This window comes from Gallinula chloropus (assembly GCF_964237585.1).
Source record: "Gallinula chloropus genome assembly, chromosome: 5".
Lineage (NCBI taxonomy): Eukaryota > Metazoa > Chordata > Aves > Gruiformes > Rallidae > Gallinula > Gallinula chloropus.
This window is the reverse complement of record NC_140090.1, coordinates 608,902-635,124: the sequence shown is the minus strand read 5'-3', so window position 1 is coordinate 635,124 and position 26,223 is coordinate 608,902. Positions and strand designations below refer to the sequence as shown.

General features: G+C 57.5%; 1 protein-coding gene across 1 annotated transcript; it reads right to left on the bottom strand.

Moving 5' to 3' along the window:
* ACVR1C (activin A receptor type 1C) lies at positions 1–25,322 on the bottom strand (the record flags this gene model as incomplete). The annotated part of the gene is made up of 9 exons (XM_084264918.1): positions 1–126; positions 438–568; positions 812–936; positions 1,245–1,401; positions 1,841–2,008; positions 2,213–2,443; positions 4,570–4,815; positions 13,985–14,215; positions 25,250–25,322. The coding sequence occupies 9 exons, from the start codon at positions 25,320–25,322 to the stop codon at positions 1–3; spliced, it is 1,488 nt and encodes a 495-aa protein (XP_084121044.1).
* Positions 25,323–26,223: the final 901 nt, after the last annotated feature.

Here is a 26,223-nt window from a genome sequence, read left to right as displayed (position 1 = left end):
TCAGGCTTTGGAGTCCTCCTGCACACAGAGCTGCGAGATGGTCTTCTTGACGCGCAGGGCGGTGAGGCGCGCGGCGCCGTTGGCGTGCCAGCACTCCCGCATTATCCTGCCCATTACTCGCAGCGCCTGCGAACCAGAAAGGGAAAGAGCAGGTCAGGAGTAAACCCATCACCTCCTGCTGCTTAATTATTCAGTGCAGTAAGAAGATAAAATACAGCCGCCTGGCAGCGGTGATATGAATTAACACCTGTACCGGAGAGGGTGCTGCGCGTGGCGCAACGACGGCTCCCTGAATCGACCCGGGAGCTGAAGCAGAGCCAGGCACCCAAAACACTCTTTGGCTCAGGAGAGGCCACCCAGTGCGTCCCCTTTGTCTCACTGGGAGGCTCTGTCTTCCTTTGGATGCACTTTGCAATGAACAGGAGAAACGCTTTTACCTCACAGCTCTGCCACTGGTTGGGAATATTGGGCCGGAGCTTCTGCTCACAAACCACCCTTCTCATGTCTTCTATCGAGGGATCGGAAGGCACGACGTCATAGTAAGGCAACTGGTACTCCTCAGTGATCCCTGGGGAGGGTGCACTGGGTCAGTTACACGGAATCCAAATAAACAGGTTGTCTTTACAGGCACTGAGGGATCAGAGGAACGTGGGGGCACCATGAACGGCTGCCCTACCACACACTTCCATGTACTGCCAAGGTAAATGCCTCGTAAGGTAAACACTCCTGGTTTGTTTAAGGCAAAAACACTCCTGGTTTGTTTAAGGCAAAAACAGTCTGTACTGCAAAATAAAAAGGCTGCAGACCTCACCTCCAACGGAGCACCTCCGGGCTATCTCCCAGTACACCAGCCCAAGGGAGTAAATGTCTGCTCGCTTGAAGGACTCGAAGATGTTCATGTTCATCATGTCATCAAGGATCTCAGGAGCCATATACCTTTGGAGCACACAAAGGGCACTTTGCCAGGGGCTCGCCCAACAGAGGGCAGCTGCATGGGAGGCAGCCCCTGACTGGGCACAAGGGAAAAGGGAAACCCCTTTTGACATGGGGCTGTGGCCCAGGAGGGGTGGTGAGCTCTGTCTCAAGCCAGGGCAACACCTTTGGGCAAGGAGGGCTTGGGTCTGCCATGGCACTCAACAGACACCACAAGCCATGGGGGACTCACCAAAGGGGGAGGGGGCCGAGGAGGGGCTGTGTGATGCCGTCCCTGTGGGGCAGCTGGGCGGGCACCCGTCCTCACCCACCTGCGGGTCCCCACCCTGGGGTTCTGGGGAATGTCGATGGTGTTGAGCACCGAGTCGTGCTTCACCGCCAGCCCCAGGTCGGCGATGGCGCAGCTCTCGTTCCTCTTCACCAGGATGTTTTTGGATTTCAGGTCCCGGTGTGCGATCGCCGGCTTGCCTGTGCACAGACAGCGTGCCGGTTTGGTAACAGCAGGAGGGGATTCACTGGCACGAGCAGGGAAGCACACCCATTTCTATCCACCCTTGTCACTATGCCCTTTCATAGAATCCCAGGTTGGGCTGGGTTGGAAGGGACCCCAAGGATCACAGAGCTCAAAACCCCCTGCCACAGGCAGGTAAGTTCATGCTCCAAATTAATTTAGAAAGTCCTTCATTAGCGCTCCCCATTCACAGAGCTGCTCCCACAGACATCCATGAAAGACGTGGAAGGAGATGTGGACAGTGGAAGCAGGAGCAGGACACTCAGCCCCTCTGTTTGCCCAGCACACACTAACTGCGTTCCCGGGGGTGTGAACCTGTGACTGTGCCACATCCCCACAGATGTTTCCACCAAAGCTCCCCTGAAATCCCTGGAGGAGAAGGGAGGAAGCTCTTGCCTTGTGTGCCGACGATCTCCATGTGGAGGTGTGCCAGGCCGCTGGCCACCGACAGCGCCAGCTTCACCATGCCCTCCACCGTCACCGTGCCCCTGTTCAGGTAGTCGAACAGGGACCCCTGCTCGTGGTACTCGGAGACAAGCCAGAGCTGAGTCCACGTCCCGTTATCTACCCGCAAGAAACAAGACATCCAGCTTTATTACCAATTTAACCAAACCTTCCCCATTTCACGGCTGACTCAGACATGCAAAGGAACCGATCTGCCGGCTGCTGCCCCAGGGAGGAGCTCTGCACAGCCTGAGGGTCACAGTGCTGCTCCGGATGGGAGCGGGGGCAGAGGAAGCAATTCAGGGACAAGTTTCCCACACGTACCCTTGTTGTCAGCAGCAATGAAGCCCAGGATGTTCTCGTGTCTCAGCATAACCGTCTGATAAATCTCTGCCTCCCGAAACCAGGACCGCTCGTCTCTGGAGGAGAAGATCTTCACAGCCACGTCCTCCCCACACCATTTTCCACGCCAGACCTCGCCGAAACGGCCCTTCCCCACGATCTCCTGCAGCACAATAGTCCTCGCGATGGTTCTTTGTACAAGCAGAGGCAGACCTGGTTTCAGAGGGAGACAGGGGGGTTTGTGAAAGAGTTCAGTGGTGACCTGTAAATGCCACAGCTGGACGCTCTGTGCTCCGGACACTGCTGTCCTGCAAGAGCTGTGAGGCAGTCTGGGTCAGGGCAGGAGTTACCTACCCTCTGGATAAGGGACGGACACACCAGAGGCCTGAAAACCCCAACAATCCGCCCTGCTTTGCTGCTGTGTGAGAAAGGACTGGCTGTGGCCAATGTGTACCTAGCCCAGCTGCAGCTATTGGCACTGGCAAAAGCCAGGGCTGAAGTTCAGACCCACCAGTCCCATGCTGGGCATCACCTGCTGCATCCTCGCAGCATTCAGGGGCTTCAGCCCCTGCTCTGCTTCACCAGCCCTGCCCAAAGCCAGCCCCCCCCCTTCCCCTCCCACCCTCCTCAGCACACAGGTCTCTTTTCCAGCGCGCTGTCAGACCCGTGTGACACATGTACCTTTCCCAAACTCTACAGAAACCCTCAAATCCCCAAACAGCAATGTAAGAAAGCAGACCCAAAGCACTTCGTGCAGTCTGATGTGGGCTGCAGGTTGTTTTGCAGCCAGCGAGCTGAGGAGCTCTGGCTGAGGAGCTCTGGCTGAGGAGCTCTGGCTCAGGTTTGCAGGAAGAACAAACGAATTGTCACTGCAGTTTCGTTTCGCTTTGTGAGCCACAGGCCCCTGTCTGATCCGGCGTGACACCGCGTGACTCGGGACTTAAAATAAATCTATCTATCTGTTTCTAAGCCTAGACAGCCTTGCTTTTACCACAGCAAAATAATCAGTGAGGAAAATACCAAACAACCCAGAACAGTTTGATGTCAGCTTAGAATCATAGAATCCCAGCCTGGTCTGGGTTGGGAGGGACCCCAAGGGTCCCAGAGCTCCAACCCCCTGCCACAGGCAGGGACACCAACCTCCAGGCCTGGAGCTACACAAGGTTGCCCAGGGCCCCAGCCAACCTGGCCCTGAACACCCCCAGGGATGGGGCACCCACCCCCTCTCTGGGCAGCCCCTTCCAGCCCCTCACCACTCTCTCTGCAAAGAGCTTCCCCCCAATCTCTCCTCTCACCATTCCCTCCTCCAGCTTTAATCCATTATTCAAATGGATTCAACCTTTCCCTCCGGGTTCCTCAACAGAGCCCTCGCTGCCTGCGGTGCTGCTGCCGGTACCGGGGCTCGTCCTGCCCCCAGCAAACCCCAGAGCTGCCCCAGGCAGAGCGGGGAGAACCCCCCTTGGGCTGCATTGGGACCAGACGGCAGCGGTGATGTGGGGCTCAGCACAAGGATGCCCCACGGCTAGCTCAGGGGGGTGAAGAGTGGGTATGACTGTGGGGGGGGCAAAGCAGAGTCAGCTCGTTTGACCTGTGATACAACCTTAGGGAAATACGGTAAATTCACCCCAAAAGTGCTCATACTTCACAGAACACAAGAAAATTGATCCAAGCACCGTTTATACCTTTATCCCTTAGAAGTGAAAGTGAATGGGATCGCTCTTTTTCCAGTAAATAAAATTCCCAGGTACAGAAAGCTGGCTTTGCACACCGACGTGCCACTGCCCTGACGATGGAGCTTCCCCAGTCCCACCTCATTTTGGGACATCCCTGACAAGTTCTCAGTAGGAATGGAGACACTACTGCAGAGAGGCTGTCAGGCACTGGGACATGTGGAAAAGGCTGGTGTTCTGCTCCAAACAAGAATCTGAAGTCACATTCTTCTGGCTCCACTATCAAAATGTCAGGAGCAGCATCCTGCCCATTCAGCACCTTTCATTACACACGTCAGCCAGCAACCTCCAACCTCTCCACCAGCTTTCTGAGCTCTCCCATCCGACAAAGGATCAAACTTTTGTAATTCAACAGAAAAAGAGCCAAGGAGGCCCTGCTGCTGCCCCAAGGCAGTGCCAAGCCTGTCCAGGAGGCCCTGCTGCTGCCCCAAGGTGGGGCCAAGCCTGCCTTGACACAGAACCTGAGGTGCAAGAGCCTCTGAGATAAGCCCCCACTCGCACCCTCTGCCCAGCAGCCAACATTCTTCATCGCCCTATGAGCGAGGCGGCTCATTCACCCCTGGGCCACACCGGGGGGGTGGGCAGGGCAGCCAGGCAGCCGCCACGTACCAGAGCCGGAGCCGGAGGTCGTCATGTCGTAGATGAGATCCTTCAGCGTCTTCCCGGAGTTCACCAGGTTGCACTCGGAGAGCGGCTCCTCCACGTTGGGCTGCTTCGCCCTGCCGCGGGCACAGCGCCGGCCCTGGCAGCTGCATGCCACCAGCACCGCGGCGAGGGACAGGACGCAGACCGGCACCGCCACCGTCACCGCCAGCACCACGGGTCCCGCGCTGGCTTTGCCGGGTGACTCGGATGCTTGAGGAAGACACAAGGGAGAGCGGGGTGGGAGGGAAGGGAGAGCGGGGTGGGAGGGAAGGGAGAGCGGGGTGGGAGGGAAGGGAGAGCAGGGTGGGAGGGAAGGGAGAGCAGGGTGGGAGGGAAGGGAGAGCAGGGTGGGAGGGAAGGGAGAGCGGGGTGGGAGGGAAGGGAGAGCGGGGTGGGAGGGAAGGGAGAGCGGGGTGCGAGGGAAGGGACAGTGAGTGGGGGGGTGGCAGAGCAGACACCACGTTCAGGCTTGGTGACTCCCCAGAGCCGCCCTGACCAGGCCAGGCAGCAGCGAGACACCACGTTTCTGGGTGCTATGGAGTGTCCCCCCACACCCTTCCGTGGGCACCTGGGCTCAGGTGAGCACTGCGACCCCGCTGAGCACCACCCTCAGACGGGCCGCCCCACCAGCAGTGAGACATCACTAGTGGAGATGTTTGCTGACATGTGGCTGGCAGTAAGGTGTCACTGTGCCTGTCACCAGGACAGCCCCGGGAAAGGCTGACACGCTGACAGCCCACCCTCCCCGCAGGGTCTCTCCCAGGGGGACAGTCCCGCTTCGTCTGTCCTGACACCCGGGCAGATGTGGACACTCAGCACCGCAGCCGCCAGCTGCTCCCAGCCCAGCGCTCAGCACCACGCACAGCACGCACCCAAGGAGCACTCCCTCCCAACTTTAGCCCCCAAACCACGGCAGGGACCCAACAGAGCACATGGTTTCACCTGCTGTTAGCAAACTGTCGTTCATCTGCAGCCTGCTGGTCGCTGCTGACGATGAGAGACGGGGCCAGCTCACTAGGGAGCCTGACCGAGACGAGACCCCCACCCCCCGACAGACCCCACGCTGTGCTTCACACACCACGGTGTGGGAGGCAGCCCTGCACACGGGCCATCCATGTCCAGTGGGAGCCACCTCACCAGAGGGCACGGGGCCTTCCACGCTGTCAAGCACTGTGGGGAGATTTCCCAGCACACTGTCCCAGCCAAAGACAAACCCAGGGCAAAAGCGATTTCACAGAATCAGAGTCACAAGGTTGAACAGACCTTTAAAGATCAAGTCCAACCATTCCTGTCCTAAGCCAAACCAGATCCCTGAGCACCTCATCTCCCCTCTGTTAAACACCCCCAGGGCTGGGGACTCAGCCCCTCCCTGGGCAGCCTGTGCCACAGCCCCACAACTCTGCCAGGGAAGAACTTTGCCCTCCCAGCTGAGCTGACCCTGCCCTGGGGCAGCTTGAGCCCATTGCCCCTTGGCCCATCTCCTGTCCCCTGGCTGCAGAGACCATCGCCCACCTCTCTGCACCCTCCTGGCAGGGCAGGGGAGGTGGGGAGAAGGTCTCCCCTCAGCCTCCTCTTCTCCAGGCTCAACACCCCCAGCTCCCTCAGCTGCTCCTCAGAGGATTTGCCCTCCAGCCCCTTCCCCAGCCTGGTTGCCCTTCTCTGGACTCACTCCAGGACCTCAATGTCCTTCTGATGCTGAGGAGCCCAGAACTGGACCCAGCACTCGAGGTGCAGCACATATGGGAAGACAAAGCTCTGGCAAAGGAGGCCTTCGAAGGACCTCAGAGACAGGCTGTTTTTCAGAGCCCATGCTCACAAGGCTGCGTTCACCAGGGTCAAGAAGCAGTATGTCCTACATCATTTTCCATTTTAAAACCACAGGGGTAGAAAACCAAGAAGCTGCAGGAAGACGTTACTGAGGTGTTTACTTGCACATGCCCACAAATCCCTTAACGGCCCCAAACTTCAAACAAGCTTAAACCAAACCAAACCAACCAACACACCCGGCCCAAAAAACTAAACCAAAGCAGGGACACAGCCCAAACCGACCCCTCAGCACTCAGAGCCACCCGTACCAAGCACGGGACCTGAGGGCTATGGATGATTTCAGAGTGGCAAACGCCAGCCCTGCAAAGTCAGCCCTCAGCCCCCATCCCCCGGGGCAGCTGCCAAGCCCTGTACGCTGATACCAGCATCTCCAGGGTAACCCAGCCCTGGAGTCACATCGTCAGTGACTTCCTCCCACTAACATACAGCAGAAGTGCTGCCCCGAGGGGCTGTGCCAAGCCACCCTGCCCAGAGGTACCTGGCTCCTTCCTCCTCTCCCCGTTACGTGTCAGCACTACACGCTGTAACGGAGAGGAGAGCCCGAAGCCGGGACAGCCGAAGGGCCCATGTCTGTTCCCAGCACACGCTTCAGACCCTTCTGGAAACAAAGTTTTTCTGCCTTGCCCACAGGCTGCTCCTTAACAGACCTGACAGGATGCTCAAGGGCTGTCTGGCAGGTTTGTGAGAGGACAAAGCTGGAGTCCTCCTTGCAGCTCCCCCTTGTTAACCGGTGCGCAGCGATGTCCTGGGCAGTGATGTCCTGGGTGGTTTCAGTTATGTTTCCACAGGGCAGAGAGTTCCCCAGCAGCCAGCACCGCAACCGGCACCGCAGCCAGCACCACAACCGGCACCACAACCGGCACCGCAGCTGGCACTACAACTGGCGCCACAATCGGCACCACAGCCGGCACCGCAGCCGGCACCACAACTGGCACCACAACCAACACCACAACCGGCACCGCAGCCGGCACCGCAGCTGGCACTACAACCGGCACCACAACTGGCACTGCAGCCAGCACCACAACCGGCACCACAACCGGCACTGCAGCTGGCACTACAACTGGCACCACAACCAACACCACAACCGGCGCCGCAGCTGGCACCACAGCCGGCACTGCAGCCGGCACCGCAGCTGTCACCGCAGCCGGCACCACAGCCGGCACCGCAGACGGCACCGCAGACGGCACCGCAGACGGCACCGCTCTGGGCTTGCAGCCCACGGCCCCGGCGTCCCTGGCACAAGCCACCCCGCAGTGACAGACGGCACGCATGCAGAACACGCCACACGTGCAGAGCACGCGCCAGGCACGGCACGAGCGGTACTCCAGGCGACCCCGCCGAGTGTGCAATGTTTGCAGGGGTTGTGCAACGCTCCCTCCTTGGGCAAGCAGAGGACCCCTCTGGTGGCTGCCTGACCCCAGCCCCAGCCAGCGCCAGTCACCAGGGCGTTTTGCAATCCGGTTTCAAAGGCGCTCCTCAGCGCCTCCCTGAGCAGGAGCAGCAGCTGAAGACGCGCTGCCATGGCCGGAGCACATCTGGCAGCGCTCAGCGATTTCCCAACGCGGCCGAACTGGGTTGTGTAAACAGTGAGGACAGAGGGACATGGAAAGGAAGGATCGTTTTCCCTCTGATGGAAAAGACATTCCACACACAGCGTCTGCCTCACTTTTAACACACAATGGCCACCTTAAGACCTCTAGAAGCCCCTACCCATGCAGGTCCAAGGTCCTAAGCTGCCTGGGGAAATAAATGTGTATTATTTCTGGTGCAGTAAGAACCTGTATTGCATCTAACGGGGGCTCTGCTCAGAATACTTCCAGCACAGTTTGCATGAGAACATAAAATTAAGTTTCTCCAGCTTTCACCATGACTAGAGGCCCTGTCACCACCCCAGGACATTCAGCCATCGGCTGGGAAAGGGCTGCTAGAGCGTCCTGAAGTTGAAGCAGACCCACCGGGGATACAGCTTGGAGATGAGCAGGCACCTTTCCTGAGCTGCAGCTTCCCCCTCCCTGCCCTCTCCTTGCACGGCTGGGTTCCTGCTGATCCCTCCAGAGCACTCAAGGCTGGAATGGCCAAGATGGACAGAGGTATGTGAAATATTTGCAGAATGAGACCTCCGCACAGCACCACGGCAGGCTGGAGCCCTGGGCACAGGGGTTGTGCTGAGAGCTCAGGAGATTCGTGCTGGGGATTATCCCAGGAACCGCACTGGCTGTGCAGCACTGAACTGCACCAACACGCAGAGGACAGAGGTTTGGTGATGCTCCTGCAGTTATTTCGGTCTCTGAGCAGCTTGGTACCACCACAACCCCAGCTGACAGCCTATGTTCTGGGTCACAGAGAGCTGACATCCTGACAGGCAGAAAGAGGATGGCAGTAACTGAGAAGCTGATGTGTTCAGGCCGGCTGTCCCAGGACAGAAGCACTTCTCATGGGTCCCTGCACCCACATCTTCTCCAGAACCCCTGACCAGGCTTGGCAGGCTGGAAGGCACCAGGTCCAGACGGAGGTCGGTCACAGGCGGCTACCCCTGCTTTCAGAGAGTCCTGACCTCCATCAGCCTGGCTGTGCTGTGCCTCAGTACCCAAGCGTATGCTCTTCATCAGAAAGCCCCACCAACCCCCAAACCCCCAGCCAGAAAGCAGCCAGCTGAGCCAAGCCTCTGTTTCTGCTGCCACAGCGTAACACGACGTGCCGATACCAGCTGCTGAGCTCCAGCAGCACCTGCACAGGGCACAGAAACAATATCTAGAAACATTTCCCCTCCTCTTCTTTTGTATTTCTCCTCCTTTTGTCCATCACTAACATTTTGGTGAGAAGTGTGTTTTGCCCCTTCGTTCCCAGCCCAGACCTTCCTTCTAACGCTGCTCTCAGACTGAGTCCGTGCTGGGCAAACAAAGTGAGACCTTCCCATCCTTTCCATCCCAGGGAACAGGAGATGGGGGGGGGGGGGGGGGGCTGAGCCTTGCCCTGTGGCACAGCCTGCCCCCCACCCCTAACCCTAACCCTCAAGGTCCAAAAAGGATTCCAGCAATTTCCCTTACAAGGTATATGCAAACTCTGGGGGTTATTCACAGAGTTACTGAGTGATTTTTCTCACTCTCTGCATTAATACATTGAAAAACTTCTGGTAGTGCAGTGCCTGACTTCTTTAATAGCAACATATCCATGGGGATCACTCTCCTAAAAGGGCTTTAACGCCTTTAAGGCATTTCTCAAACAGGTAAATGATGAGTAATTATTTGTTATGCAAAAACCTAGGGATAATATTAAAAAACCCATCAAAATATGAGACTCCAGCCCAACAAGCAGGCTAATTGGAACCATCCGTCTCTCCTGGCACTGTGAGCATACTCAAGGGATTTCTGCCTTAGGAATTCTATTAACTTTCCCTTTCTCTCATCCCAGCATGTGCCACTGCGGGTGACACAAGGGCCATTTGTGCCTTTGTACTGTTTGGGCAGTAGGAATAAAGAAGAGAGCTGGCAAATTACTTACTATACACTTTTCTAATCCCACTATTAGCTTAATCTTCTTGCATAAAGCCTCCTTCCTCCTCTGACTCATTTTCCATTATGCAAATCCAGAACAGAACTTGTATGGTTTTTATCTGGAGTTCTGGAGGAGACGCTGTGCCGGGTCACCGAGCCGGAGCAGAGAGGAGGCTGCAGGTGCCACGTGCTGCTGCCTTTGCTGGAAGGACTGAGGTACCTTTGAAGGAAAAACCCCAAAACCAGAGAATCCTTTGCTGTTCCCCACTGACTCAGGGATGTGAGGCTGTCCCCCCAAACACACCCCCATGGTTCCTCTCGGAGAAGCTGACATTGCCTTTGGCCAGCCTCTGAAAGCAGCCTGGGCAGAGCGCCCAGGGCCTGGTGACACCTCCACACCCCACCCCTCCACCCCACTTTCAGCATTGGTGAGGATGGGGATTTAGCATCCAGCATCACTGGGCGTGTGGAGGCTGCAGTGAGTAGCAGCATGCACTGTCCCACACGCCTACACACAGACAAATGTAAAGCACCTGGTCCTTCGGGCTCCAGCTCAAAGGCTGCCTCTGCAGGGTGGGAAACAGCTTCCCCAGCCTGCACTTACTCTCCTTGGGGGCAAACATCACCCACCACCATATCCAAATGTAAGTACTGGGCTATAAGAAGCTCCAGTACCTGCCCCAGGGCTGCAAGCAAAGTCTGTCATCTGCAAACAGGCTGGTGAGTGGGGTACATCCTGCTCACCAGCAAGCTGGGGGCAGACGCCACAAGCACTGTCTCCTGGACCTGAAGTATGGTCTGAAACTCGTGTGTGACATAAGTCTTCAGCTGGAAGAAGTCTTCCAGATCTTATTAGCAGCTTCTCAAAAGAGCCCGCTGCACGCTGCGGTGCAGAGGCGATTTCTCCTCCAGAGAGGGAAGCACACACTTCCTCGAGGAAGCGGCACACAGGATGTTCCTGCAGCCCTGCCTCAGCATCCCTGCAGCACAGAAGGTCAGCACAAGCCAGCTGTTGGGGTGGGAAGCAGCCCAGGTGAGACACCAGGAGCCTGGAACCAAAGTCAGAGTAACACAGAAAAGCACAAACTACTGCAAACACCTTGAAACACAGCACCTGCTACCGCAGGACACTGCGATGACTCCCCACCACCACCAAGAGCACAGAGCACAACCATCCAGGTTGCACCTGCCCTTGAAGATGAGTCTGTTCAGACCTCGTAAAAACAACTTGACCGAGAGCCACCTCTCCTCGCTGCAGCCCCAGAGCCGTGCCACCGACTGAGGCACGCATTGCCATCTGCAGTTCCACCCAGGAAATTCAGGCACAGGCAGAGAACACGCTGCTTTCTGCCCCCGCAGATGCTCTCGCTCCGAGCCCTCTGACCCTCTCCCAGTCACTCTTGATACAGTTACAACACAAGCCCCTGTGGTTACCGAAGCAGGTCAGCACACAGAGGAGCTGAAGGATGGGCCGGTGTCCCCACAGCCGCCGTGGCCAGGAGGGAAGGGCTGCCTGAAGTTCCTTCCTCGCCTGGCAGGGCTGTCCACCACGCCGGGTCTTCTCAAGGCTTCTCCTCCTCTGGGAGATTCACTCCTGCCTAGAAGCAAGCTGTTTGTGTCTACGTGCTCTACTTACAAACTGGACCCTGCATGGTGGGGATGGATGGAGGGAGGGAGGGCTCTTCCACACCGGGGTGTCTGTACCAAGTGTTAAACTGCACATATTATCACTGCTTAGAGGGTGGTGGAGGTGGGCTGGCCTTACAAAGCAGGGATCGCTCAAAGCCCAGCAAGCCCACGTGCCAAGTCAGGCATTAATAACCAGTTCCAGCAGCTGGTGTGGCTACCACCACAGCTGGCAAGGACCACTGAGATGGGAGAAGCCAGATAACACACAGTGGCACACGTCAGGAAGAGGTGACATCACACACAGAGCTCTGGGCCAAGCAATCCCGTCTGGGTCCAAGCACAGCGAGTCCTGGCTGCGAGTCCTGGCCCAGCCTGTGCTCAGTGGTGGAAAACAAAGTGCTCACGGTGTCGGTGAGATAAATGGACTAATTCCTCAACCTCCAACTGCCTCCAAGTTGCAGAGCTGGTTACAGGCTGTGCTGCCTCCACCTGAGACAAACCCAAGGTCTGGATCGGGATTTCCAAGTGCCACAGAAGCCCAAAACCCCAGCAAGCTGAGCAGGGAGCCACCTAAAACCTCAGTTTAGGAACAGCAGCTTCCTAAGCATGGGAATGCACCCATGAAGGTGGCTGAGGTGATGGCACTCAAACCATCTCTCCCCACAGCACAGCCTGCTGCTGGTGTGGCAAGCACACCGTGCCAAGGAGCAGCCGGGACAGCCCAGCTTCTGCTGCCCAGCTCCTGCTGCCCAGCTTCTGCTGCCCAGCTCCTGCCCCCACAGGAGCTGGATCTGTGCTCGGACCCCACGGCGCGCTCCTGCAGTACACATCGTGTGAGGAAGGGCTGTCAGAGAGGCCAGAGAGCAAACAGCGTGGGCACCGCTGGATTTTCGAGTAACACCAATTCCCCACATGTTTGGAGCAAAGGGCTCAGGCTGAACATGAAGTCATTGTCTCTGGTCCTGAAATATGAGACCAGATGTTTTGCAACTCTCCGTTGAGCAGCAGGACAGCAGACATGCCTCCACTGCTCCTCTATAAATAGCAGCTTTCTCCCCAGGCTCCTGCATCTCAACTTGGGGAAAAAAAAAACCCTGAACCCCTGGTATTTCACTGCTACGTTCCTGGAGCATGACCACTATCCACACCTCCCTCTGTGTCGACTGAAAGAAAAATACTTAATTAATCCTTAGTCCTGCCCCATGCGACAGGTGAGATCAGGTGTGAGGGCACAGAGCCCCCCAGGTGCCGGGCCCCAGCCAGGCTGGCTCCGATGGGGAGGGGTGGGAACAGCCCCTGCTCCAGCAGCACCCAGCATCCCTGCACCAGGAGACAACGGTCCCCAGACTACCAGAGCCGCTCCCCCAGCCTCTCCGCTGTACTCTACGTGATACAGCAAGGGCTCCCAGAAACAGCCCCCTGAATCCTGCTCACTATTCTGTGACAGCACCTCAAACACAAGCTACAACTGTAACTGGGTATTCACTCGCATCTTCCTTACCTATAACACTTCTCACTGGTGTAGGCACATAAAAAGCTGCCATCCCATAAAGCAGTACACTGGCTGCTCTTTCAGAAAAGGCTGGATGAGGCACACATCTCGGGAAGAACAGTTAAATAATTCAATCTAAAAATAGCATAAATATTGATTTTAAAAAAAGCACAGCATCAACTTCATTACACAACTTCCAGCCTGTCAGAGCCCAGCACTGCACCAGCTGTGTGATACCTATTGCTCCTAGAAGGGCAAATCTTCCTCCTCCCGCTGATCTGGACCGGGAATCTCACACTTTCCGGCCCCTGCTGTGTGAGAATCAATGACAGCGATGTCACACTGACAGAAGCTGCTTACCAGCTGCCCAAAGGAACCTGACAGCCTGAGGTTGGAGGCAGCTAAGCCCCTTCCTCCCAATGCTCTCATGCCCGAGCCCTACCAAAGCCACCCAAAGCAGGTCGGATGAATCATGCACAGGGATGTGCGAGGCTGTAGGACATCAGCCAGTGCCAGGTCTCCACGATTTCCTTGTGAAGCACCAGGTAAAGGGTCTCAGCCGCTCACACCTGTGAGCTCACAGCAGCTACAGGTTGCAGATCTACACCCTGTGGATAACACCCTCCCAACAAAGAGACTAACGCCAATTCAAATCACAAACTCCCTTAGAAATTCCAACACATAAAGCCGGTGAGGGTACAAGCCCGCTCCCTTCAGACTCTTCATCCCCTCATGGGACCCCAACAAATACATTCGGGTGCTGCAAGGGATTCACTTTTCACCAGAGCTGCTGTTCAGCTTCCCCCTCTGGAACCAGTCAGGGGGAAATGAGCTGCTGTTTCACAGCCACCTCTAAATCCCAGGGAGCTGGGTCCCAGGGCCGCATCCCCCGCACGGTACCTCTGCGCTCCCAAGCCAGGGTGCACATGGCACTTACCCACGGGCAGGCGGAGGGTGATGTTGTTGCAGAAGTCGGTGTAGCAGCACTCGGTCTTGGTGATGTTCTTGGAGCTGTGGCAGAAGACCTGGGCGTTGAGCTCGGGGAGGGAGACACAGGACTTGATCACCTCCTCCCGCCCGTTGGTCAGCATGACCGAGGCCCAGCAGGCGCCCTCCGTCTGGCAGGTGAAGTTGGTGTGCTCGCACAGCTGGCACACGCACTTCAGCCCTGAAAGAGACAGGTTCCCAGCTGTCGTGAGAAGACCCTGGTGGGCAGGCAGACCCCCAGCAGGCAGGCAGACCCCCAGCGGGCAGGCAGACCCCCGCACAGCAGGCCCTGCTGCTGGGAAGGCTGGCTGGCTCATGGCAAGCACTGGACAGGACGCCAGTGCAGGCCCCACGCCACTGGACAGGCTCCTGGGCTGCAGGAGGGAGGCAGCCCCCCGACAGCCCCCGCAGCGCAATGGACAGGTCCTCGCACTGTGCGGTCCCCAGGCCTGGGCTCCGTCTGTGTGGAGGAGAGGGCTGAGTGTCTGAGAGGCTGTTCCCATGGGAGCACCCCGTGCCCAGATGGGCAGGCGGTGGGGGGCCTCCGGGTCTGTACCCCAGCTCCCACCAACAACGCTTGGGACAAGCATGTGGGCACAGGCTCCATTTCAAGATGGGTGTCCAGACACAGCTACGTTCTCTGCACAGTGGATTCTAAACCACCACTGCTGCTGCTGTCCCGAAATGCAGCCAGCACTCAGCCCTGCTCCACTGTGCCCCCACCTGCCAGAGCCAACTGGGTTGGCACAACGAGCCTGAGAAGTGCCAAGAGGAGAAGTTCCAGCACGCAGCAGCCTCCACCCCACAGACAGACGGGGCAGCCACGGACAGTCCCTGCCCCGTCCTGCGAGGCGATGCGCTCTGAGACACACCGATACCCACCCGGCTTTGTGTGATTTTAACCACACCTTTGTGTTCTACCAAAGCAATAGAAACACCTCTAATAACCACTGCGTTCTCCAGGCTTTCATGACTCTTCCTTGGAAGAGGAGGGGGAAGCTGAGGCCAGATCACCCCAGTGAAACTCCCAATGCCCACAATAAATTCTTCTGCCTGCCTTGTTTTCCTCACCTGCTTCTTGACAAACCATTTTCACCTGCTTCATGCCAAGTTTAACCCACACGAGCAGCAATACAGTAACTGAGACATCTCACCCTCAGGCTGAAGGCAATTTCTACAGGAAACGCGTCCTTAACTGCACTTGATCTGATGGCTGCTGAAAGCCCCTCATTTTAGAGCACAGAGAATCGATCTCTTCCACTTTTGGACTTAAATGGTTCTTATCCCACCAGAAGGTCCCCGAAATGCGTTCTGTACACCTTCCTATGTCGGTTATAGCTCCATGAGACTGAACACTGCTCTACTTAAAGGAGTTAGAGTATTTGGAGTATTTAAAGTAAAAAAAGAAGGAATTTTATCCATAAAGCCATTCTGTTCCCTTGGGAGCAGGGGTGTCCCACACCCATGGCTGAGGAGGGATGTGTCGATGACCGCAGCACCACTGACCACGTGGCAGGAACAGCAGGGGCTCGTCTCAGCATCTCAGGAGGAGCAGAGGAGTCCTGACAGACGTCAGCACAGATCTGATTCCTGCTCTTGTGGTGCTATTTGTTTTCCTCGCAGCAATCTCCTGAAGTAACAGCTTGCAGTGTTTATCTGCAGCTCGGGCCACAACAAACTTCCTTGGCACCATATGTCGGTGTTTATCCTGGGTACAGGGTACGCCAGGAACCACAGCCCTGTCTGTCTGCTGCGCCTTCCCCGCGGCGCGGCGAGCGAGCACCATCAGTCACGCAGCCACAAAACAGGTGAATCTCTCCCTTAAAGACATTACCACCGCCCTGGAAGACACGCCAGGAGCAAGGCTCAGTCAGATCCACATCAAGAAGAGATCTAGCAGGAGAAAAACAGACACATCATCGCCAGGGCTGCAAAACAAAAGCATTACAGGAGGAAATGAATACAAGATTGTCGCAAGCGCCTGGGCGCTTCGGACACGTCAGGAGGCTGTTTTTTCCCCCCTTTCTCATCGCCTAAAGCTAAAATGGGAAATGGTCTTTGTGGTGTTATCCACAGCAGGTGTCTGATAGGTTTATCCACGTTCCGGCAGTTTGCAGATTGCTTGAGAGGAGCTGATCTGCGATGCCACGGAGTCCTGAACAGCTCCAAGGGCACACCGTGAGCACAGGGGGAGAAAGGTTGGCTGTGGGGCTCTGCAAGCCCACTGAGCCACTGTTTCCAGAGTGAAAGGGGCCCTGCACCGCCACGGGGCTGGTAGGAGCTGTGATGCCAGTGTGTGGTCTGATGGGCAGCTTGATCAGGGGAAAACAAGAGCTGTAACCACTCAAAGACTGGGGCTTCCTATTGTGTTCAGAGACCACTGTACTGGGTGTCCTTCTGCCTTTCGACGTCACTGACAGCAAGATCCTCACCCTGTTTTTCCTACTCATTCTGAGTACATCGCTCAAGACTGACTTCTCCAATCCAGTGCCCACACCCGCAAGTTCAGAGGCTTGGGAACCAGCCCCAGAGCTGTTTCTGCAAGAAGCCATTGTGCAAAGAACAACAGAAGTTTAAAATTTGAGGTCAAAATTCTCAATACAATCCAAGCACACTACTATTGCTCTGAAAGCAAAAGCATCTGCCCCCCTCCGATGACAAGCTGGGAGCAGCAGGAAAAGGAACATCTTGAAGTCAACACTTCTAGAGCACTTTCCTGCCCCTGCAGACCAAGATGGCTTCACAAGCATCCTCTCCTGTCCTTCGGAGACACTGAGCTGCCAGGAGTCACATCCTGGGAGCTCAGTGACACGCTGGTTTGGGCTGGGATAGAGTTGATTTTCTTTGTGGTAGCTGGCACACAAACTTCCGATGGGCACACTAAGTTGGGTTTGGAAGAGGTGGGAAAGCACACGAAGAAAACCTTGTCTGCACTCAAAAGCATCCTAAAAACCCTCTTCCCATGTGTTTGCCCAGCCACACTCGAGCTGCTGCCTTCTTCAATCGCTCCTTTACAAAAGGCTGAGCACCACCCCCCCAGCACCACCTCAGTCCTGGCTCCACCAGACTCTTCCCCGTCCCTCGGCCAAGGCTTTGTGCTCTCCCTGCTCAGCAGCACACCCGGTGCTGGGGCAGGGGAAATGCCGGGTGGCAGCACTGGGCAGAGGTTTCTCTGCTCTCTGTCCCCTCTAACAGCCCTGTGCCAGCCCGTGTCCGAGATCAGCTCTGGCCAAGCTTCCCTAAGCCAAGCCTTGCTGGGCTGGAACAGGTCTGGGCTGCAGGGTGACGCGTGGCAGAGGTCAAGCAGCCGACATTGCAAGAGCCAGGAGAAACACACTGGTGGGCCAGGATGAAGACTTCACGCACCCCTGCTGCTAGCTAGATTCAGAGGGGTCCTACGTGAGGCAAACCCCACTTTCCCTGCCCCTTCAGCCTCATGTTTCACATTTTCCCACTGTCATGTCTTCACCCATTGCTCACCCAAGGCTGAATGCTGCCAAATTCCAAGACCTTACCCAGGAAGAATCACCCCATCTACTTGAAGGCAAGATCAGCAAAGGAAGAGACAGGAAACTCAAACCAGGTGCTGTTAGAAAGATGACCTCAAAATTCAACCACAGAAGTCCAACTCTCCAGCCCTGTACTGTGTCAGGTGCCACTCCTCAGTAGAGCCGGGACCCCCGTGAATGTGCCCCTGGGAGCATCCACGCTCACACTCCCCATCCCGCTGAACAGGGGCCATGGCAAACCCCACTGGCGCTCGGCTCTCACCCAGCATTGCATCCCAATCTGCACCACGCACACAGCTCCTTGCAGATGCCGGTACAACCACTCAACCGCTGCCCAGCCCATAGCACCATCCCCACTGACATCCCCAGGGACTCGCTGGGATTTGTGCCTTCTCCGTGCCGACCCACTGGGCACATCTCACTCTGCTCCGCTTTGCTCAGGGCAGCATCCCCCTCGGATCTCTTCCTTTTTATAGGAAAACCTGCCCCTGTTCCCTCCTAAAGGCTGGCAGCCTGCAATCGCTGGCAGTGTACGTCACGCTGCTGCGTCACGTGTCTGCTCAGCGCGTGCTCTGGCCCCACTGCTGCCCCACAGGAGCTGACAAGCCACTCCCCCCACTTTACAGAGCAGAGGGCTGGTGGCATGACAGCGGAAGATCTTCCACATCTCTCACTGCTCAAGCCAACACCAGCTTTGAGCCACACTTCCCCTCCTGAGCAGTCTGACTCTGGCAGGAAGGGAGGGAGAATATTGACTGCAATTCCACAGGTCCCTACATGGAGCAAGAAATGCTGATTCCCGCCCTGGGGAAGGCACACAGCACTCCTCCAGCTCTGTTCCCAGGGACCAGCCTGGCAATGCTGCCAGCAGCGCCCTGTCACGGGGAGAAGCCCAGACACGGCCACTGGAGCCATGGAACAAGGAGTTAAAGGGCAGAGGATCGAAGGGGTGGGAGGAGAACCTGCTCCCCAAGTCTCCAAATGAGGCACTCTCCAATCCAGTAATGAATTGAGCCCTTCGTTTGCTCAAGCCCAACATTGCCCTTCCAACCCTGCACACTCTGGTTGAGAAATGAGGAGAAAGGGAACGACTGAAACGTGCCGTGGCCTCAGAGAGCTGTGTGAGGCATCTGAACGTGGCTGCCAGCGGGGACAGCTCGCCCAGCCTGTAACAAACTCCCCAGCAGTCACTACCCAGTCTGACCTGACCCCCAAAGCACCGCACCCCTTCAGAGGCTGCACCCCGTAAGGCAAGCGTGGTATCCCACCACGACTGGCTGCGCAGCCCGGGGGAGGACGCACCGTGGGTCCCCTCTGGCCGGGATGGCGGTTACAGACATGAGGCCCCACAGAGGACAGCCAGGCCCTCTGCCCACCGAAGCCCAGGAGCCCCTCAGCAAGGACCCAGAGAACCAAAGGAGGGCCCAACCGCCAAGCCTGAGCTGCCGATTCACGCGCCAAGAGCTACATGAGGAGCACCCTTCAGTCGCAGAGCGCACAGGGAATGGGTGCTCCCTGCCCGCAGTGCTTTTTGAGGCCTAGGCAGTTTGCGAGGGTTTCCCTGCCGTTACTGCAGTAGGCTTGGGCCCACGTACCAGACCCACTGTGAATCGAGGATAGAACGACCGGCTCTTGAGAGCAGAACGCTGCTGGCATTGCTTACAGAAAAAGGGATTGGGATTTTCCCTAGTCTTCAATGCAATGTAAGAAAGCACAGAGGCGAACACACTGTGCCCCTAACTTCACAGAACCACAGGGGCTGGAAGGGACCTCAAGAGATCATCAAGTCCACCCCCCCGCCAAAGCATGGCAGGGAGATCCCCACCAGCACCCCATTCCCAACAAGCCAACAGAGGATTATTTTCCTTTTGTGCTTCCAGCCGCTTTTCCCCAAGTCTCAGCTTCAGCTACGTGAATCACCAGATAACTAAGAAAGGAGAACAGTACCACACGTGAACAACAGAGGGAAGAGCGTGAGGTCAGACACCACCTTAATGAAAGCTGCTAACAATTAAACCAAGTAGGTAGGTATAGTGCAACCACAGAAGTTAAATAGAAAGAATCGAGCATATAATTGGCATAAGATGACTAATGCCATGGGACTAAAAGAATCAACTAAAAGCTATGGGGGGGAAGCCCAGGCTTGCTATCTCCTAGGAACCACACCGGTTCCACGTTTCACTGTACAGATTAAGAAGGCATTAATCCTCCATCAAGCGATAATCCAGCGCTGCCTACAATAGCTGGCAGCTTCCTCTTGTGACTACAGGCAGTGGAGCATTTCAGAATTAAATTGGGAAGCACATCCAAGTGGCCTTACAGCAACTGCAAATTCGTCCACAGTCTTGCCGGGAAGGAAGGCTGACCATCCGCGTTGTTTCCATCCTCAGTGGGTCTGCACAGCCCTTCTGGATTGGGCACTGCTACACACACCTTCATTTTATTCCCAAATTAAGAGACTTGGAGCTCGGCCGAGCAGCAGCACTGCTGTTGCCCAGGGGCCCCAACCCACTAACCAACCCATTCACATCGCTCTCAGGAGGGTGCTGGTGGCAAAAGCTTCACTGTTGTAAAAGGGGCCTCAAAGGAGACCACAAACTATTGTTCCCAGTGTCTGGTCAGTTGCTCATGCTGGAGCCAGGAGAGACCAGCGAGCCGCCAGTACCGGTGCTGCAGGGCCGGTATGGGTCTGGCAGCGTCTGGGCTGGTTGTCTCTGCTGATACCCCACCGCAGCAGAGGCACTTCAGTGCCATAAGGCAGAGCTGCCTCAGCCCTAACCAGGGGTCAGCCCACTTTCTGGCAGCAGCGGGAATCAAAGGCAGGGGAAGCCATCAGCTCTTGCAGCGAGCGGCTGTTTTCTGCGACACCACACAGAAGCGTGTGTGCGAGTGTGTGTGTGTGTGTGTGTGTGTGTGTGTCTCTGTGCGTGTGCGTGTGTGTGTGTGTGTGCGTGTGTGCGTGCACCAGCGTCCAGAGCGGGGACTCAACAATACAGCAGCACGGCTCGCTCAGGACAGCAAAAGCAGAGAGACTTCAGATTGCTGCGCAGGAACCTCGCCGTGCTGAGGCATCAAGAGCCAGAGAGGCGCAAAATTATACGGGAGAAAACCCAGTTCAGATGTGCATGTGCAGGACGCACCCCAACCTTACCCATCGCCACCAGGAACAGGCGACCATGCCTCTCCAGGGGGCACCCACCAGCTCACCAAGGGGCCATAGCCAGGAGACCCAACTCTGCTGTCGGGTCCAATTCCCGCCACCCCTTCACAAGGGCACAGAAGTAGGATGAGTTACAGGACAATGGTGAGGGCGACTGGACATGCATTCGGAAATGGGGCGCTTCCACCTCACAGGCAGTTCCTGGGGAGATGGGACAGGTTTATAAGGAACCTGTAGATCATGTTGAGGATCAGGTACCAGCCATACCAGCATTAACCAAGCAGGGGAAGGGCGATGAACCCCAGCACAATTATTTTTGCTGGAGTAAGCAGCTGATTTCTCTCATTTGCGGATCTCTCGCTACCTTCAGATCAGCGTGCTGCCCTGCAAAGCGCTGTGCTTCATGAAACTTAGGCTGTTCAGCAGAACCCTCTGCACACAGGAGTCTTGTGAAACAGTGTGCAAATAACACTGAGGAAGAATCTGCCGGTCTCAGTCCTAAGGTGCTGGAGGGGGATCCAGCCCAAGGGTGAGGGTACAAAGTACATTGGCTGCGGCACAACGGTGCTGACAGCACGTACCGACTCCAAGGTGGTTTGCACAGAGAAGAGTCCCCAGCTTTGAAAGCTGAGTGTACTCAGCACCCAAAAACAGCCTGACAAGGTGCTTCACACTCAGGAAACCACAGTGACGTACGTCGCCGCACGTCCCCTCCCGCTGACTGCAGCTCCCCCGCGAAAGGAACGCACAGGTTTTCAATGAAAATCCAAATGCCTCAGAATGACAGTGTTCAGAAGGCCAGAGCAGTCCAGAGCAGCACTTGGGAATCAGAAACACCCCCTGTGACTTAACAAACCCCCCCTGTGACTTAACTGCCGCCAGTTCTGTCCCTGCATGTGCCAGACCGAAAGTGTAGTGCTGGGGCAAAGCGTACCACAGCGAGAGGGACACCAGCTCTGCTAACGCTGCGCTGCTCTCATTGCCAAGAATCAGCTTCCTGCTAATCAAGAAAACATTGAGTTTTTAGTGTACTTTACTTACTCATTTTTGCCACCACCGAGCACCAGAGGAATCGAGGGCAGAAAGACGAAGCATCAGCTGGGTGCCGGCAGCCAGATGGGAGCGTCGCCACAGGTCCCTTCCACACTGCTCTGCAAGAAAAGCCTAACTCCCAGAGACTGTGTGTTCAGGGAAAATGCATTCCCGAGGCTCCCAGCAGCAGCAAGGCACAGCCACCCAGCGCAGCAAGGCACAGCACCAGCCTTACACCTATCGCCTCAGCACGGCAGCAACGCGTCTGCGGGGACGCTGGGGCTGCAGCGCTGCCGAAAGCATTTGGGACAGGACAGGACACAACCAAACCCACCAGCACCCATTGGAGAGACTTATATGTGCCCAGACTCACCTGCCCCTGTCCAAAGGTGCTTGACAGAAGGGTACGTCCCCCTCCACAGGTATTCACAGCATCTAAATCCAAGCATCCATCCTGGGTTTCAATTAGGACTGGGTCCTCGGCGTAACAGCCAGAGACGACGCAGGGTAATTCAGAGCCCAACAGCACTTGAGGCTCGAGAGGGGAAATTGCATTTCTGAGCTGGCACGGAGTTATTAGCCAAGTGTATCTCCTCAACATCATCTGCCCGCAGCTCAGCGCTGTCGCGGCGGCGCTTTGTTAATTACCAGGTTATCAGAACCTCCACAGCTGGGCAGAAGCTGAATTTCTACCCTACAGAAACAAGCACAGAAAAGCCCCGAGCCTGCCCCTCCAAGCACCCGGTACAGGGAAGAATAGGGAAATGAACTGATGCTCCAAGGCTGCAGCATCCCATCCCAGACCCCTGCTCTTAGGGAAGATCACTGCCATCTCAGTGCCAGAACTCCAAACTCCAGCCAGACATCGGCAGACACCCCAACACAAACCCAGCTGGGTCCATAGGTGCATCCCACGGCTCACTCCCGTCCACACCGCTCCCATTCCTGCAGTGCTTTTCAGAGCCTAAGAGATACCCTGGCCAGATTAAAGCCAAGAATAACTATTTCTGAGTGCCCAGTAAGGATCTAGAGCCTACGCCAAAAAAGCAGGATTGAATCACACCCACACACAGTCTTTACCTGTGCGAATCACAGGCAGACACCCGACAGCTCCTGGAGCCAGGGTGTTCAGTGCTTGTAGCTCTCATCTGTGTCACTTCATTAAAGCTTTTTACTAACAGCCAGGAAAACAAAGCTTCAGTGGCCCTGGGAAATGAGAGGACAGCGTTGCACTGATCACTTGCCACATCGCAGTGAATTCCACTGCTGGATGAAGCACAACTGCTGTGCTACAGGAGGTACTTCGTACCAAGGACACACCACTTTTGGTGCCTGACAACACGTAGGCTGTTCAGTAAGGACTGAGTGAACTGAACAATCAGGCTGGAAGGAAGATGCACTTGCACAGTGCTGCTCTCCAGACCCACCAGCGACACACGTTACCCGGACACGCAGTGCCTGGCTCACAGCCGTGGCCACGCATGCTACGTACCTCGGACTCTTACTCTAAGCCTACTCTCTATAGGAAGTGCTGCAATACAGAGTGTGACAGGAATTCAGGTGGGATCTGTGGGGTATCTTCAGCAATGAGGGCACTGTGCAGCACGGCAAAGACAAGGGGGTGAAGCTGTGTGACTACAGCCCTGCTCACGGCGCAGGATCCCCATTTCCCACTGTGTCCCTGTGTCCATGCCTTCATCCCTACACAGCCATTCCCCACAGCAAGCAGTTTGCTTCCCATTTCTAAACAGACACTGAGGCATCTCTGTGCACTGGGGACAACTCACAGGCTCTCGGGTCTGTGCCTGGGGATTAAAATGCACCCAGGGAGGGGAAATAAACTCTGACAAACTCGGGATGTGCCAAAAAGCTCTCTGCAGAAGCATGAACTGCAGCACAGTAATGGGTGCTGCCAGCACCCTGCACAATAACACTTTTCTTATTGCAACCCACCCTCCACTCTGTCTGTTTAGAGACGCCACAGCACAGCCAGTGCTCCCTGCTTCCCAGAAACAACCCTCAGAAGAGCATAGAAGAGCACCCAAAGCCTTGAATACCACACAGGGGATGCAGAGTCAGGGCTGGGGAAGAGGGAATGGTGAGCACCCGCAGGGGTAAGCAGAGAGGAAACAGTAGGACCCACCTTTAGCAGCGGCAAATATTTTTCCTCTAAATCTTAGAAATATTCCTGAATACAGAGACAGGATGGTGGCTCCTCACAGAGCTCTGCTGCCCAGCACAGCATCTTCAAACTTGTGTGGGACAGACTGGCGGGGGGAAGTTTACCAGGGCGTGTTTGGTCGTGTGTCTCGATCAGATGGGTGGGGTAGGACTGAGGTAGGAGTTCGTTAAGAGATGCACAGCTAAATACTTGACACCAAACAGCAATTGAGACCTGAAGACCCTTTCCAGGTACCTGTAACTCCTCTTGGTGCCCCCCTAAGAGCTGTGAGGGCAAAGAAGATGCCCGCCTACCCTGGACCATATGCACACAGGTCGCACCTGAGCCAGGCTCGGGAATGACAGCTCATGGGGTAAGAAAAGCAGAGGATGACACCGTCACACGTTAAGAGAAGAAAGCAGCACAAGACTGTCCTACATAAACCATGATCAAAGCCAACACGACTCCTGGGCGCAGCAGTCTCCGGAGGGAAGCGGGAACAGCCACAGTGCTGTGAAGCCCCAGCTCAGTTCAAGCCTGACAGGGAAAAGGGGCACGGGGTTGCCTGGTCCTGCGGCTCACATCCACCTAGATGAGCAAGGAGTGAGCCTGGATAGGTCAGGTTTTACCACGAACCAAGCCTTAGCGATGTACAGGGCCGTACCCAAGAACTTGCAAGAGCAGGAGCCCAGCCCTGCTGCGGCTGCTCCACCGCGACGGGGGACGGGAGCGCTTGGAGCGGCTCCGATCGGGCTGGGGAGCCCACCCCCCGCTGCGGGAGCGGAACGAGCATCGCGCCAAGAACCGCTCGCTGGGAACACCGAGAGGAAGGTAAATCCGAGCTGACGGAGCGAGGGGAGGCATCGCTCGGGCGCCGCCGCCTTTGCCTGGGAGGCGACTGCCGGATTGCGGAGCAGCCGCGGAGCGCGCGGGGCGGGATGCGGTCGGGAGACGCGGGATGCAGGCGGGAGATGCGGGATGCTCCGCTCGCACCTGCACAGCCCGCTCCAGGCGCGGCGTTCCGCGGCCCGGGCCGGCCCCGCCGCAGCCTCTCGCCGCCGCCCCGGGAGCACCGGGCACCCGCGGCCCCGGCCCGGCCGTGCCGCCCGCTGGAGCCGGGGCGGGGGGACCCGCTGCGGGCGCCGCTGACCTATTTCCCCGCGGCGCCGGCCGGAGGGACTCGCCCGCGTTAAGCTCCTTAGCGGCCCGAGGGACGGGGACGGCCCGGGGCGGGGGGGGGGGGGGGCGCGGCTGGGGAGCGCCGGGGTCCCGGGGAACGACCGACGGAACGGTGGTCCCGAGGAACGAGCGGGGGTCCCGGCGCGGCCGCGCTCCCGGTGCCGCTCGCCCTACCTGCGCACAGCGAGACGGCGGCGCCCAGCAGCGGCAGCGCCGCCCGCAGCGCGGAGCCGGGCGCCCGCCTCATGGCCGCGCACCGGCGGCGGGGCCGGGGCCGGGTCCCGCTGCTGCCGGGTCCCCGCCGCCGCCGGCAGCTGCCCGCCCGCGCCGCCGCCGGCAGCTATAGCGAGCGGAGCGGGGAGGGGAGGGGCCGCCCGCGCCCGGCTCCGCCCGCCCGAGCCCACCTTCCCCGCCCGGGCAGCGCCCGTGGGACGGGGCGGGGGGCGCTGGGGGCCGCTCCGCTCTGCCCTGCCCGGAGCCCCCCCGGCCCTGCCTCCTGCCGCGGAGCGAGCGGTGCCCGGCTGCGTGTCCCCCACCCCAGCCCGCGTCCGGGGGGCGGAGCGGGGGGAGCCCCTCGCCCCGCTAAGGCGGTCGGGAGAAGCGGGTCGGAGCCGGAGCCCGGGGGGGGAAAGGGGGGTGTCTGCAGCTTCTCTAATAAGCGGGGCCCGGCTGCAGAGCCGCACCCCAGCCCGCCCCGCTCCTCCCAGCAGACACCCAGCAGCGCTCAGGCTGCGCGGCCCCGGGGGGTCCTGGAGCCGCCGTGCCGCGGCAGCGCAGCAGCACCCAGGGGTACCATCCTGACAAGGAGCGCTCGGTGTGAATCGAGGTGCAAGCAGAGTCCGTCCTGACGGCGTTACGGGAGAGGCCGGGGCAGGGCCCTGTCTGCCGGGCATCGCCGCACACGCCGGCCCTGCACCTGTGTCAAGGCACCAGCAAGGGCCCCGCTTCCCACCCGTGGGGAGACGCCTCTCTGGGCGTTTATTGCCGCCCTGTAATTCTTCCCTGTAATTATGACATCTCTATTAAGCCTTCCAGACTCCCCTAGACAGTCACTGCCCAGGCTCTCTGAGCACTGAGGTTGTGCCGGGGGCACCTGTCACCCCTCGCAGCCTACCTGGCTCCACCTGGGATCGCCCATCGCGCCGGCG